Here is a 14909-nt window from a genome sequence, read left to right on the forward strand (position 1 = left end):
TGGCTCTGGTGATAGCTCTTTGTTTCTCCTACAAAGGCATGTGTTGTCCCAGGGGTGCTCCTGGTGCCTGGGGCTCGGCGGGGGTGCACACAGGCTTCTCCTGGCTCCCACTTCTCATGCTGGGCTTGCCTGTGTTTCCCCGCTCCCTGCAGCACCATCTCCTCCATCCTGGGCGCCTGGCTGGACCAGTACTCAGAGGACTTCCGCAAGCCCCCAGACTTTGCCTGCCTCAAGCAGCTCATCTCCTACGTGCGCCACAACATCCCCGGCTCGGACCTGGAGCGCCGAGCCCGCATCCTGCTGGCCCAGTTCCAGCAGCAGGAGCAGAGCGAGTCCGAGGCAGAAGGTGGGGTCCTTTCCCCGCTTGTGGGGGGTTGTTTGGGGCTGCAGGTGAAGGGAATGCTACTGGTTGGCATCGAGGGTCTCCCAAACCTTGGGTCTTGCCACGTGGCTGAGCTACCGTCCACCCTGCCTGCATTTCCATGGAGGTACACTGGGAAGCTAATCTGACTGCACCAGAAGTGGGATTTCTAAGTGGATTGGTTAATCTGCCTTTAATCCTCTGCAGACGCTTGTGTCCAGGTTTAAAATGACTATCCTTTTATCTGAGCCTTGCTTCTCAAGGCGTGAAGCCAGATGGGAATTAAGAGCCCAGGAGGTGGGATGTGGGTGTCTGCAGGGGGCTGGCGTGGGGCGGCGTGGGCCCTGGCTCATGGCAGCGATGCTCAGCTTCGTGCCGTCCCTCACAGCTGTGGACCACGGTGGCTGCACCTTCCAGCTGGTGGAGGAGAATGGCGTTGGGGACGGGAAGCCGGATTTCCTCTCCTTCTCCCCAGAGATGGTGGCAGAACAGTTCACGCTGATGGACGCTGTGAGTATTCGTCTGACAGCTGGGTGGATGGTACTCTGCCTGCCTGCTGCTCTGGGCCCAGGCCTGTCTCTTCCCATCTATCGTTTCCTCCTGGCCTGTCCCCTTCTCAGGGAACCCAAGGAGACCCATCTCCATCCCTTTATCTTTCAGGAGCTCTTTAAGAAAGTGGTGCCATACCACTGCCTGGGCTGCATCTGGTCCCAGCGAGACAAGAAGGGTAAAGAGCACCTGGCGCCCACCATCCGCGCCACAGTCTCGCAGTTCAATAGCGTGGCCAACTGTGTCATCGCCACATGTCTCGGGGACCGGTCCCTGAAGCCACAGCAGAGGGCTAAAGTGGTGGAGCGGTGGATCGAAGTGGCTCGGGTAGGACAGCTCACCATCCTGCTCGCCTCCCTCCTCAGCCCAAGGGCTGAGGTTTTGCGCTGCGTGAATCCCAGCGGATCCCTGAGCTTTCTTTAACGTGTCATCTCCTTGTCTGCCCCCAGGAGTGCCGCATCCTGAAGAACTTCTCCTCCCTCCGAGCCATCCTGTCGGCTCTGCAGTGCAATGCTGTTCACCGTCTGAAGAAGACCTGGGATGAGGTCCTGCGGTAAGCAGCTCCTGCAGCTGCTGGGAGGTTTCAAAGGGGAGGCCATGCTTCGGCTGCTGCGGCCCTTGAGCTTGCAGATGGGGTCATCTCAGCTCCAGCATTGCCTCCTGGAGTGTGCCCAAAACCCAGGGACCAGTGTAAGGTGTCAGGGACCTGAGGAGGGTGAGGAAATAAAAGTATCGTCACCTGCACCTCCCTTCCATGCGGAGCATCCAAACACGAGGCTCTGCTAGAGCTGTGAGTGTAGCTGGGGTCAGCTGCAGGAGCAGAAGAGAGCCCAAGGAGGAGACCACACCGTGGCAGCGGTGCTGACTTTTCTCTTGTTTCCCCCTGAGCAGGGAAAGCTTCCGCACTTTCCACGAGCTCTCAGAGATCTTCTCCGATGAGAATAACCACTCGCTGAGCCGGGAGCTTCTCATTAAGGTATGGGGAAGCGACACCTGCGTTGCCCTGTCTCGGGCAGGGAGCTCAGGCTGATGCCGGCAGAAATTTCCATGGTGTTCCAGCCACCGGGCTAAAGCCTTGGGAGCGCTGCTGTGGTCACAGGCAGGGGTGCAGGGCAGGGTGTGCTGAGTCTGAGGTGCAGGCAGGGGTTTCCAAACGGGCTGGGCTTTCTGCTTCCCTGCCCAAAAGTCATCATTGCCTGAAGCTCACAAAGGAATTCAGCAAGAGATAAGCATTGGGATAGGATCCAGTGCACTGGGTGACAGCTTCTCTCCAGAGTCAGCTGCATTTTAACAGCGAGGTGCAAAGTCCTCTTAATTTCAGGTGGGGCTGTAGGGTTTGTGAAAGGCTGCAGCAAAAATGTCCTCCTTCCCCATGGAGCCTCTGCAGTTTGGGGGCAGAGAGGGCACAAAATGCGAAAGGGAACAAAACATCCCATTGAGGAGGAGCTGGAAACAGAGCAGCAGTTGCTATTCACTAACCCTCTCCTCCCTGTGAGCCCTGAAAAAGCTCAGTTTTGATTTCCTCCTCTTCCCCTCGTCCCGCTTTCCCTCTGCAAGGAAAGCTGTACCAATGAAAGCAGGTGTGAATTCTAGTTCACCTATGAGTGCAGTTTCCCACCCGTGCTGATCCCTACCTCTTCTCACCATCCAGGAGGGCACATCCAAATTTGCCACCTTGGAGATCAACCCAAAGAGGGCTCAGAAGCGGCAGCAGCAGCAGCGAGAGATGGTGAGTCTGGCACGGCTGCCCCCTGTGCCAGCTGCCCCGGCTGGTCCCAGGTCACTGCTGACCCCGCTGTCCCTTCTGTCCCCATAGGGCGTGATGCAGGGCACCATTCCCTACCTTGGCACCTTCCTCACAGACCTGGTGATGCTCGACACTGCCATGAAGGATTTCCTGGACGTATGTACCTCCATCTCTATCCTCCCCTTGCTCTGCACAGCTGCCCCAGAGCCTGGGCTGATAAAAGGAGGGCTGGTCCCCCGTGTGTCCTGTGTCCGACACTGCACCCTGCGCATCTTGTGTCCGACACTGCACCCTGCGCATCTTGTGTCCAACGCTGCGCATCTTGTGTCCGACACTGCACCCTGCGCATCTTGTGTCCAACGCTGCGCATCTTGTGTCCGACACTGCACCCTGCGCATCTTGTGTCCAACGCTGCGCATCCACCTCTGTTAGCCCATGGAAATGTCCCTCAGCAGGGACATGGGCATGGGAGCAGTATTTTTCTGCCTGCTCCACACTGACATTCGGCTCCTTCTCTTCCAGGGTGGGCTGATCAACTTTGAGAAGAGAAGGAAGGTGAGAGCTTTGCCCTGGCAGCAGTGCAGCGGGGTGGAAGGAGGAGGCTGACTTGGTGCAAGCCCAGGCTGTGCCGGTCCCTTTGGGGTTGTTCCCTCTCCTGTTTTGCCGTCATGTTCTTCATTGTTGGGAAGGGGGATTCTGGTCCTTTCTATCTGCCTCTGTGCATGGGGCTGGGCTGTTTGTGGAGGAGGCTGGGGCTGGCAAACACATCTGATCTTATGGCCTCCATTTGCTGCAGGAGTTCGAAGTCATCGCCCAGATCAAGCTGCTTCAGTTGGCCTGCAACAACTACAGCTTCACGCAGGAGGACCAGTTCGTGGACTGGTTCCACAGCCTGGAGCGGCTCAGCGAGGCCGAGAGGTGAGCAGGGGCCAGGGCCGTGCTGCCACCGGCGTGTTGGGAGGTCCCACCGCCCATCTCCTCCAGCTGCTGAGCCACAGCTGCCCAGCGCTGCTCCCCGCTCCACATCCCTTGGCTCGCTGCAGCCGGGGCAGCACACAGAGCTCCAACCCTCACCTCTCCCCTCCCAGCTACGGGCTGTCGTGCGAGATCGAGCCGCTGTCGGAGTCAGCCAGCAACACGTTGAAGGCGAAGAAAAACACGGGGATCATCAAGCGATGGAGCGAGTGAGTCTGCTCGTCCCCGGTGGGATGCAGGGGTATCTCTGGCTGAGCATTGCAGGGGACCAGGCTGGGGTGGCCACTGTCCTGCCCAGCCAAATGCACCTTCGCTCTGCTCCCTTCTCACCTGCCCCACGTCTCTCCTGGCAGCCGGCAGCCGCCAAGCACCGAGCCCTGTGCCAGTGGCAGCTCCCACTCAAAATCCTTCGACCAGCTCAAGTGCGGGCAGTACCTGTGCAGCGGGGATGCCACCGACTCGGTAAGCGTCACCTCTGCCGGCTCCAGCAGCTCTGACGTGGAGGAGATCAACATCAGCTTCATCCCTGAGTCCCCCGACTGCCAGGAGAAGAAGGTATGGGGCAGCTCGCGGGGTCCGGGCCACCAGAGGCAGGTGCAGCCATTGCCCGGGGACTGCCCTGGCACTGGGGGGAGCGTGGGGGGAGTCCCAGGGGCTGTTTCTGACCTGCTGGGGCTAGGGAGGCCCCTGCCCTGCGATGCTCTGGCAGCATGGCAAGGCTCTTGTGCCTCCAGTGGCTGTAGTCGTGTCGGTCCCCCGTTGTCACAGGTCAGTGAGATCCCTCTGGCCTCCCTCCCCCAGCGCTGGTACGCCCCGTCTGTGGCCGATGGAGAAGTTAAACCCACTGTGTCCTCCGCATCCCCTCTCCTTCCTGCCCTCCAGTTCTGGGAATCCACCTCCCTCTCATCCCTGGACACATCGGGCATTGGCTCAGGCTCCAGCAGTGCCTCGTCCTCTTCCGTCTCCTCCACGCCGGTGACGGCCTCCCGCACCCACAAGCGCTCAGTCTCTGGCATCTCCAGCTACTCCTCCCTCTCGCTGCCCCTCTACAACCAGCAGGTCGATGACTGTTGCATCATCCGCGTCAGCCTGGCCGTGGACAACGGCAACATGTACAAGAGCATCCTGGTGAGCGCAGGCACCCGCGGTGACGCCAGGGAGGAGCGGCTCGCCCCATTTGGGTGTGGGCGTGGGAGGTGACAGTACTGGGAGCTTTGCAGTGTTCTGCACCCCCCGGGTTAATAACACTCTGTGCTCACAGGTGACAAGTCAGGATAAGACCCCCGTCGTTATTCGCAAGGCCATGGCCAAGCACAACTTGGACGGGGACCGGCCTGAAGACTATGAGCTTGTTCAGATCATCTCAGAGGAGAGAGGTGTGTGCTGGGGGGGCTTTCCTGGGGGCTGCGTCCCCAGCTGGCCATGCAGCCCTGCAGCCTGGGCAGCACTGGGTTGGAGCTGGGCTGGGAGGTGACAGCACAACGGGTCCCAGCACCCGGGGACAACCCTCAGCTCTACTCTGGGCCCCTTTCAGGGAAAGGGTGCCCAACTGACCTCCATCCTCGGTCATTTCCAGAGCTGAAGATCCCCGACAATGCCAATGTCTTCTACGCCATGAACTCTGCCGCCAACTACGACTTCGTGCTCAAGAAGCGGGGCTTCTCCAAGGGGGTGAAGATCAAGCACGGCTCCAGCTCCACCCTGCCCAGGATGAAGCAGAAAGGCCTGAAGATCGCCAAAGGCATCTTCTAGCCTCAGCCCCACTGCCACCATCACCATCGGGGCCTTGGGGGCAGGCTGCTCTGGGCTGGGCTGCGGCCGGTGCTCCTGCTGCCCAGCACAGCAAGGAGTGACCCTCCCGGGGGGACAGCCGTGCATCTCCCTCCCACGCTGAGAGCCAGGGTGCTTTGGCAGCCGCTGTCAGCCTCCGCCACTCCTTGCACAAGCCCCCGTTTCAATCAGGTCTTTTTTCTACACAGGAAGGCAGTGGGGGGGAGGGGGAGGGAATAGCTCTCTCTCTTTTTTTTTTTTTCTCCCTTTTTTTTTTTTTCTTTTGTAAAACCTTCCACGGTGTGACACTAGTCCAGCCGTCGGCCAGCCCAGAGCTGGAGCCCGCCTCTGCCGTAGGTGCCTTGTGTCCAAGCAAGCCGGGGAGCGGTGACTCGCAGAGGGGCCATTTGCAAGGAGCAGAACACGAGCCGTTACCCTCCCACAGGGTGGGGTGCTCTCCTTCCTGGCTTCCCTGGCGTTTTTACCTCCACATCCTTCCTCCCTGGGATAACTGGCATCACCACACATCTCTGCCTGTCCTTCTCGTGGGAGAAGCCATGGATGCCCCAGGCTGGGAAGCAAGCTGGAAGGGATGGAGCCTCGCACCGATGCTCGGAGCCCTGTGGAGGAGGGCTGTGCCCCTGCCATGGTGGAGTAGGCGCTGTGTGCTCTTAACTGGAAGCCCGCATGGTCTCACTCCTCTCCCCGATCCACCGCATCCTCCAGCTGGACTTCGACGGCCCACGTTCAAACTTGCACCAAAGATCAAACGCCAGTGTCTCCTCTACCGTCGGGGGAAGCTTTGGGCCGTGCCCCCAGCGCTGCCAGCCGAATGAGGAGGAGAGCAAATTTCTGTCTGAACTTGTGTAAATAGAGACCTTGGGTCTGCGCAGGCAGGCGAGGAGCCGGAGAGCTCAGGGTGCCCCAGCTGCCCCAGCTGCCACTGCCTGACCCACAGAAAGTGCCACTCACCTCGGGCTTTAACCAGACTTTTTCAAACAGTGACCCTGGGAGAAGCAGCAATGAGACTTTTTTTGTATAAAACAAAAGTTTACTGATTTTTCTTTTCAATATTTATTGGTTGTAAATAGAAGAGATGAACTTGTACATTTTACTAATCCACCCTCCCCTCGCCCTGCAGCCCAGTCCCTCTCCTCTCCCCACCCTGGTATTTAAGGCTGCTGGGAGGAATGGTGGCAGAAGCAGCGTCGTTCAGCCATGCTCATGAGGTGCAGACCCCATCAGCCACCCCCTCTTGTTTCTTTACCACTAGTCGCTCAAGCAGGGGCCAGACACTTGTTTTAATCATTGCAGGAAACACTAACTGAAGGGGGACCTTTTCTGGCTCCTGGCTCCATCTCTTTTTGTGTTTTTTTTTTAAGTGCTTCCTTCCAGCACATGTTTGTTTCCCGTCTGTCCGTGCTGCTGGATGGGTACAACACCTTCCCCGGCTCCAGGAGAGGGGCCTGGGCTTCTGGCAGGAGCTGGGCTGCAGGCCCCTGGCACCAGGTAGGGAAGAGGCTGCTTAGGTGTGAGCGTGGCTGGCACTGAGCTCTCCCAGCCCCGTGTCCCCTCAGGTGGCATCGCCCATCGCTGCACATGATGGGAGCCCCTGGCTCTCTGACGCAGGGGCAGCCTCCTGCCTCCCCCCCTGCCCGCCCTTGGGCACTGGCACCCCAGGGTCTTCCCTCTGCTCTGTGCCTGCCAGCTCCTGCCCACCCTGAGGCCAGGCTGGTCCCCTCCTGCCCATGTACCCCAGCAGCCCAGCGTCACTGGAGGGACTGGCTGTACCATATGTATTTTGTACCACTTCAATGAAGGAGCACACTGCCTGGTGTGACTTGTACACAGCAATGTAATTAGTCTTTGCAATAAAATACTGATGCTCAAACGTCTCTGTCCCAAGGCAGGGATTGTCCTGTTCTCCTTCCCCCAAATGCCAGCATGTTCCTGGAGAAAGAGGAGTGGACCTGACTGCAGGGGAGGCAGCGCTTGCGCCTTACCTTAACTCTGCTGGGTTGAGCTTCGGTTTGTGTTTGAGGGACTGGTGCCCCATTTTCAAATGAACCCTATTCATTTGAACCTGCAAGTGCACTTCTCACCCATGGAGAGATCTGGGAATGCAGCTCCTCCTCCATTCCGGCGTGCTGCCTGCTGGTCTGGATTCTGGGCTCGCTCTTGCGAGTTTGCTGCAGGGCTTGTTGGCCAACAAGTGTGAAAATGTGGGCAATGCCTCGCAAACACCCACAGTGACGGCCATCAGCAGGCACTGCCGTCAGTGTAGAGAGACCGTGGTCGTCTTAGTACAAGTTCTGCTTTCCCACATCCTGGGCATGGTCGCTGAACCCACAGCTGTCATGGAACGAGAGCAGAGACGATTCTGCCCAACAGCAGCCAGACGGCTCACGGAGTTCACACATAGTCCAGAATCTCTGTCTCCATTTCATTTTCACTCCCATCAGAAGGCTTGAAGTCCTCTTCCTCCTCCTCTTCATCATCCTCATCCTCTGCAGACTCATATGCCAGCTGCTCTTTGCCGTCTTCACTGCTGCTTGTATTTGAGAAAAGAGCTTAATTGGGAAGGAAGGAAGAAAGACACTGTGATGCCTTGCTCAGTGAAACCTAGGGGCATTTACAGTAGAGTTCATAAAACATGCGAGAGGAAGGCAGAAGCTGGAGGGGCACAGCTAATGTTGTGTATCTTAATAGAATTTGATCAAGCCCAAAGCAATCTGTTTTCATACTCTGGGAACTCCAGCAGAACAGCAGCAGATCTGCAGTGCTATGCCTTCTCTCCTGGCTGATTCTGACCTAACTCACTGGGATACTGCTTTGGCCCAGCATCGTGCAAAAATAACTTTCTCACTTCTTGTTCAATTAATAACATTAATCAAGTAAAATGCCACCAACAGATACATCAGTAAGAATAAGAACCTGATTACCGCTGTGCAAAGGTATTTAAAACCTGAAGGCCGTGGCAGTGGGAAGATGAACCGGAAAACTTTAGTCCCAGCCACTCCTAATTCCAACCCATGTTCACACTGCAGAACAGCTTCAGCTCACACTGTTATGAGCGAGAACACAAAGAACACCAGAACACCAGGTGTAGCACAAAGGAGGCGGCAAATACAGGAACACTGCTGCCCAGTGCTGACCACAACATCCTTATTCAGCCCACATCTCAACACCATCTGCAAGGCAGTAACACATTGTGACGTTCAGAAGCGTCCTTACCAGGTCTTGTGGATCTGATTATCTGCTTTATCATCAGAGACATGGTATCTCGCAGATCATCACTAGTCTTTGGAAGGCACCACCCGTCCCGCTCTGTGCATTCTGACTCTGTGCCATCATTCCGATGGATGATTTTCTGTAGGCTAAAAAGCAGCAAAAGGGAAGGAAACGTTAGCCTTCTACATTCAGATGTAGGCTTCAAAGGAGACAGGCTATGGCTTACTTCTCTTTTACTTCATTGAGTTGGAATAGCATACTTGGTTATTCAGGTAACTGTCATATGGGAAAGGAAATTCACATGTGAAGCCTGTTCCATTTTTATCCAGAAGCTAAACACTTCCTAAGTTTCTGGTCAATGAGAGAGGGGAATGGACTGGATATAACAACAGGCTTTGAAATCTAGCTCTAACAGAAGACTCAGCTGCCAGTGTGCAATACCTTTCCACATTCAAGTCACAGAGCTGGTAGAACATCTGCCGATAAGGCGGTAAGGCTCCTTCTCGGAAAATGTAGATGGATTCCTAAGAGGAAGAAAGAAGGAAAACATTAATGTGCATTTTACAGTGAAACAGGACAACTCTGGCATAACTGCGAAGTACTTCTGATGAGCCGATTCAAAAACCAGGCACTTCCAACACAAACCAGTTCCAAGACATAGGTCTGCATATGGCAAAAGATAAAGCTGACGGAAGGAATGCACCTAAATTTCACTGCACTTATAGTCACAACAGCACAGCTGGGCAGAGAACACACCTCATCTCTTCAAACTGCAGCTCTCTCTGCAGCCCGCTACTGCACAACAGTGGATCATATGTTTCATCCTAGCAAAATATTTATTTTGCCCTGCTGGATTTTGCAGGATGAGCTGATAAACACATGGTCATTTATTGCACTTCACTGCCCGTGAAGTTGCAATTTTATCAATTGAAACAAAATGCTCATCACATCTAAGACTAGGGCTGAGTACCAATCCCATCTTGCAGCATGTAAGAAACATGCACACAGCAGGTGAAGTTCTGTAGTGACGTGTACAACTAGCAGCTTCTCGGGTAAACCCAAGGACATCAACTCACTCACAGCTGTCTCCTTAATGACTGACAAAGCAGGAAACACCCCTTTTTCACTAAGCTATTCTAAGCTTCTGATAAGAGTAATGCTTACCTTTAGTTTATACCTGCTGGATGCAGGTTTTTTTGTACTGGATGCACCGGAGGTACCAAGCCCCTGTTTCAGATCATGTACACTGACTGTATGACTCACTGAAAGACAAAAAAAAAAAGTCCTAATCAGAGACATCTTTCACTCTGTGGCATTGTACTGTCACTTCTCTACATTGATTCAACTTTGCTAGTCAGCAGAAACCAGACCAACCCAACAAATGAGCATGTGTTGCTTATTCTTCAATTGTGCGAAAGGTGGTGAGTTTGGTGGCTTTTTCCACACATTTGTTCATAATTTTAACCTTTTCTACTCCTCCTTGACAAAGAAAAGAGAATGACTCTCCCCTTGCTCTGCACCATCACTGAACAGAAGTGCATGCTGAATTCCTGCAGCATTGCTTGCACAACTCCCTTCTGTCTGCTAACAGATACTGTAGCTCAGCCAGGTGTGCACCCCAGACCCTCGCAACACTTCTCACCAGGAGACACTTCTACTGGCTTAACAACAGCACCGTATTATACCCAGAAATAAAGCTGCAGTTTTGGCTCAGCTAGAACACAGGAAGACCCTTCACCACCTGTAACTAGGATGGGGTAAACTGAGAAACAGAAGAGCCAGATAACCCTTCTACTGGCACAGCATACCTTGCTTCTTGACAGTGATGGGCAGACTGTAGTTATACGTGCTGCGCTTTGCTTTCACGGGCATGTCATTAGGGGCATAACCTAGACGTGAAAAAAAAAAACCAATAATGAGCTGAAGATGAGCAGAATATCCCTTGTTCTGTAACAGAAGTGCTGGGCTGGTGTGTGTAAGGCAGGCTGATCCTTGGGGTATGGTGACTTTAGCTAAGTGGGGAGAGGAGAAAATCAACAAAATCCTTTAACTTGGAAAGAGGGAGACGCAACCTGATGTTAACAACTGGATGCCGGCTCTGTCATGGACAGATGACCTCAGAAGGTACTTTCCCCCCACTTTCCCTCTGCAAAATTCACAGCAGGGGAACCCAATGTCCCAAGGTCTGAGACCTACTGTCCTGCACAAGATGTTGAGGTCCATGAGGAAAAGCTACTAGGTAAGCCACATAATCTACTGCTCAGTGCCTACCCTGAACAAGGGGGAAGATGATCTGCTACATCCACTTGGGCTTTGAACAAATGGAGGAGGAAAGTCAGCCAGCTGTCCATTGAGTTTGGAATATGCCAAATGAGGGAAGACATACTGCATACTATGAAATAAAGTATTAAACAGAAGAACTACAGTAAGCAGTGAGCTCAAAAGGTGTCACCTTCATCAGAGCAGAAACAGTTTGAAAAGTAAAAAGAAAAGTACTACCAGGATTAACCAGAAAGCAGAGAGAGCATCTCTGTGGGTTGGGCCCTTTTACCATATTTCATTCCACAGCGAATTCGGAAGTCCAGTACTTGATAAATCTTTGCTTCAGGGTGTTTTCTGGGGTCATACCCAAACCTAACCCATAAGCTTCTCCAAGGACCTGTTAACTGTATAAACACATATGGGGAGACAGTTACAAATACACTGTACAGTGCTGCAGAGGTTCTTAGAGAATTCTAGTATTTCCCCTCGTTGCCCTAAGATTATTTCTTTTACCACCACTTTCCTCACTTGCTGCGTCAGTATTTATATACTGTAACTTGGGCAATCAGTGCACTGAAGCACAAATATTTGTGTGCTTTTACAAATTAACTTGCAAGGACACAATAAAATGTTCGGAAAACCTCTGCCACCGTTGCCAGATGGAGAGTCAATTCGCACATCTAACTGAACTGCAAAGGTGATTAGAACCAGCGGAGAAAACAGTTACTGAATCCTCCGTGGCTTTAACTTCTGTTCAGAAGCAAGGCTTTCCTTCCCTCTTTTTCTTTACGTAACATTAAGCTCAGGTACTTAGGACCTCAGAAACTGTAAGGGACCAGGAACACCCAGCTGGTGCACCCTTGCTCTGCCTCTCAGCAGCCTCAGACAGGCACAAGGGCAGATGTACAGACTTACCATGTAATAGGCCAAATACGGCAACAGAAGTTTCAGCTTGTCCGGGTGGACACTGATATTGGCTTTTACTGCATTCCGAGACCAGACGGGACGGACTTCAAAGAGCTGAAATAATACAGAAACAACCATGAAAGAGTGGGAAGTGGGTTACCAATGACAGTTCAGCTTTCCAAATGGACATTCTTCTGTACTGGGGCCTTTGGCTCTTAGTATGAGCTATGAGAACACTAATGTAAGAACTAGCGGCACCAAAAGGTACTTAATGTGAGTTGCCTGCAAAAAGAGACTCAAATTTTCACTTGCATAACGGAACTGAACACAACAGGGTCAGGGGTGTCTACTGACAGTTGCTGTATCATTCAGCTACAATCACCAAAAATTTTTGGGCAAGTCAGATAAAATGGCTGCATGCAGTTTTTTCCTGCGCAGCATGCTGCAATAATGCTCAGGTCAGGAATAAGGCACGTACCTTTCTCAGTTCTTCCTCCACCTTTCTATCCACAGGATTGGTACACATTTTCTTCCAGGTCTGTACAGCAGCATCCAGTGGTTTAGTTGGGATTTCTTCATCATCAAAGTTCACAAAGATTGCGTTGTGTGGGCGACGGGCCCTGCTGAGGCCAATCAGGTTCTCACCAGACACCTGGGGGTTGTTGTAGCCCTCCCTAAGAAACAGGGAAAGGATCGGGTTTGCTTTCTGCCCCCAGCACACACAGACTTGGGGCCTTCACGGGAACATGCAAAAACAAAGTTTGTGCTCCAGGTTTTGGAAGAGAAGGGACTCAGCTGGGTGAGTTTAACTTTGGGCCCACCTCCCTATCACATAGTGGTGGTACCAGGAAAGAATCTCATGACACCAGTGAAGAAAGAAAATTGAAATTTAACCCCCCCCTGCAAAGCTACATCCATCTGCACAATGACAGAGGTCCCCTGCACTCTGGCAGGAAACCCTCAGGCAGTTGACTCTTAACCCCTATGAAATGCCTCTGCATTTGCTCCACTGTCATTACTGCCGCTCAGTAGGGTATGTGGGCAAGGCAAGATGGAAATGCAGTTAAGATAATTTTTTTTTTTAAGTGCCGATGAAGGACTACAGTGAGAAAATGAAAGATGTTTCTTGTGGGAGATTTCACAGACTGTTCTCCTGGCAAAACCAGCCAGGGGCCAAAAGGGAACAGGTCCAGTGAGCGCGATCACAGGAACATTTGGCATTGACTCTGCACACTCTCCCCTCGGCTCCATCCCACTGGAAGCAGGCAAAAAGCCGGGCTCACTGCATCCCATGCCGCCTGTAGCGTGCTGGGGGAGGCAGGCATCTTCATCAGATCACCAGGTCCCCTCACTTGGCAGGTCCTGAGGTGGACTTTTGCTAAAGCTTCTGCTGTCCAGGCAGTTTCTCAAGTGTGCCTGCCTCCATTGTATCAAATCAAGAGGGATAAAACAGAACAAGGCAGCAGCTTAAACAGGTGAAACACATGAATGATGTATTTAGTGCTGCTCTGATGCTTCAAGAGCAGAGATCCTGTAATAATTCTGAAGCCAGAATGGACTGGAGGCACCTTCGAGTGATGAAAAAAGAAATCTTAACTTGAAGACTTGTCTGTTAGAGGTACATATCAAACCAACACAATGTTTCACTACCTGTCCATTATAGAACCAAACACAGCTATTTACCACATTAATAGAAAAGGCACTAACCGGTGTTGTATATCTGGCCGATAAAAATAGTCAACAGGAGTGTCCAGACGTGAGAAAATTGGTGGCGGGATGTAGAGAGGTAATTCTCTATTGAAAAATTCTTCCTTCTCTGGTTTGAGCATTAGGACTTTGTCATACATGGAGGTTGGTTTGCCGTCAGGAGCAGAGTGCATCGCCAGGTACTGGAAATCAGACATTCCTGCGAGAAACAAAAGTTAAAATGTTATGAAATTCATTGTGAATGTAACGGCATTTCTCACAACAGTCAGCTTTCAGGAGCAAAAGCCTGCTAATTTTATGCCAAGGTTTATACAGCAAGGAGGCTGTAACAACGGGACATTTGGTTTTTCGTTCCAGTCCTGAGAGGTTTAAAGGGAGACACTTCCCCTTCCCATCAGACACACTTATCTTTAAGCCACGTGGGCACAAACTCCAGTATTACCTTGAAATTTGTAAACGGTGGTGACAATCCCAAGAATTTCCATTTCAAACTGGACTTCTGGCTGGATTTGTTCTTCAGCCTCCGACTGCTTCTTCTTCTTGGTCCTCCTCTTCACCTTGAGCAGCATGGTGGAGGTGGGGAAGCGATTGGCACAGACTGGATGGCAGTAAGGGTCCCTGGGGCGGAAATAGAGCTCCAGCCTTTTGGCAGGGTCGGCGTAGATCTGTCAGCAGGGGCAGGCCAGGTCTCCCTTAGCGGGCACGGCGCAGCCCCCCTGCCCCGGGCCCGGAGGGGGGGCCTCCCTCCCCCTCAGCCGCGGCCCAGCCCCCCGCGGGACGCGAACCCCCGCACCCTCAGGGGGACACTCCCGCCTCGCCTCACACCTCATCCCTCCGCCTCAAGCCTCCCCCCCGCCTCACGTCTCCCCTCTCCCCTTTTCTCTCCCGTGGGCAGCAGCCTCACGCGTGGGGACACGCTGGGCCTGCACGGCCCGGCCAGGGGGGTCCTGGCCCCGGCTACCCACCCCGCGCCACAGCCACTGGGGCCCTCCTCACCCGCGACACCCCCTGCTCTCCTCCCAGTGTCCGCAGCATGGCCCCGACGTCCCGCACCAGCCCTGGGTACTCCACGCAAACCAATCGCGGCGTGCGGGGCAGCTCCAGCACGGCCGAGCCCCGCTCCCCCCACGGCCTGGCCGCCGCCATGGCTCCCCTGCCCAGCTCCCGCCCCGCCGCCACCCCCCCCCCGCGGCCGCGGTACAAAGGTTCCGCCGCACGATGGTTCCTACCACGGAGCTGCGGCAGTGGAGGCGGCCTATGCCAGCGCAGAGCAGCCGTCCCCCTTGGGGTTACTCAGCCCTCAGTGCGTTTCTGAGGTGATTTCTGTGCACATATGGCGACAGCTCACAGTTGGTTTGCGTTCCTTGTTACAGCTGTAATTATCTAAAAGCTGGTACTTAA

General features: G+C 53.6%; 2 protein-coding genes across 9 annotated transcripts in view; one reads left to right on the forward strand and one right to left on the reverse strand.

Annotated features, from left to right (window-relative positions):
* RALGDS (ral guanine nucleotide dissociation stimulator) overlaps positions 1–7293 on the forward strand; it is a 61500-nt gene extending 54207 nt beyond the window's left edge. For 4 of the 6 annotated variants that reach the window (XM_037400896.1, XM_037400893.1, XM_037400898.1 and 1 more), the window contains exons 5-18: positions 153–346; positions 750–871; positions 1022–1237; positions 1360–1463; positions 1802–1886; positions 2562–2639; positions 2727–2813; positions 3180–3212; positions 3454–3575; positions 3746–3841; positions 3986–4187; positions 4401–4760; positions 4894–5008; positions 5209–7293. In XM_037400896.1, coding sequence (XP_037256793.1) covers positions 153–346; positions 750–871; positions 1022–1237; positions 1360–1463; positions 1802–1886; positions 2562–2639; positions 2727–2813; positions 3180–3212; positions 3454–3575; positions 3746–3841; positions 3986–4187; positions 4401–4760; positions 4894–5008; positions 5209–5384 — 1990 coding nt within the window. In that variant the 3' untranslated portion in view covers positions 5385–7293. The remainder of the gene's footprint in view (positions 1–152; positions 347–749; positions 872–1021; positions 1238–1359; positions 1464–1801; positions 1887–2561; positions 2640–2726; positions 2814–3179; positions 3213–3453; positions 3576–3745; positions 3842–3985; positions 4188–4400; positions 4761–4893; positions 5009–5208) is intronic. The other 2 variants (XM_037400892.1, XM_037400894.1) reach the window with 2 other exon arrangements.
* On the reverse strand, positions 5689–14688 carry GTF3C5 (general transcription factor IIIC subunit 5). Of its 3 annotated transcripts, none has more exons than XM_037400902.1 (11): positions 14505–14688; positions 13951–14173; positions 13509–13707; positions 12280–12475; positions 11811–11915; positions 11185–11299; positions 10442–10522; positions 9798–9895; positions 9075–9157; positions 8637–8779; positions 5689–7950 (listed from the first exon to the last, which is right to left on the reverse strand). In XM_037400902.1, exons 1-11 carry the CDS (start codon positions 14652–14654, stop codon positions 7703–7705), a joined length of 1641 nt encoding a protein of 546 aa, XP_037256799.1. In that variant the 5' UTR covers positions 14655–14688; the 3' UTR covers positions 5689–7702. The 3 variants fall into 3 exon arrangements, with proteins under 3 accessions (XP_037256799.1, XP_037256800.1, XP_037256801.1); XM_037400903.1 differs by having other exon boundaries at positions 5689–7972; XM_037400904.1 differs by having other exon boundaries at positions 13951–14126; positions 14505–14616.
* Between the last annotated feature and the right edge of the window lie 221 nt (positions 14689–14909).

The sequence above is a fragment of the Falco rusticolus genome, chromosome 9 (genome assembly GCF_015220075.1).
Source record: "Falco rusticolus isolate bFalRus1 chromosome 9, bFalRus1.pri, whole genome shotgun sequence".
Classification (NCBI taxonomy): Eukaryota; Metazoa; Chordata; class Aves; order Falconiformes; family Falconidae; genus Falco; species Falco rusticolus.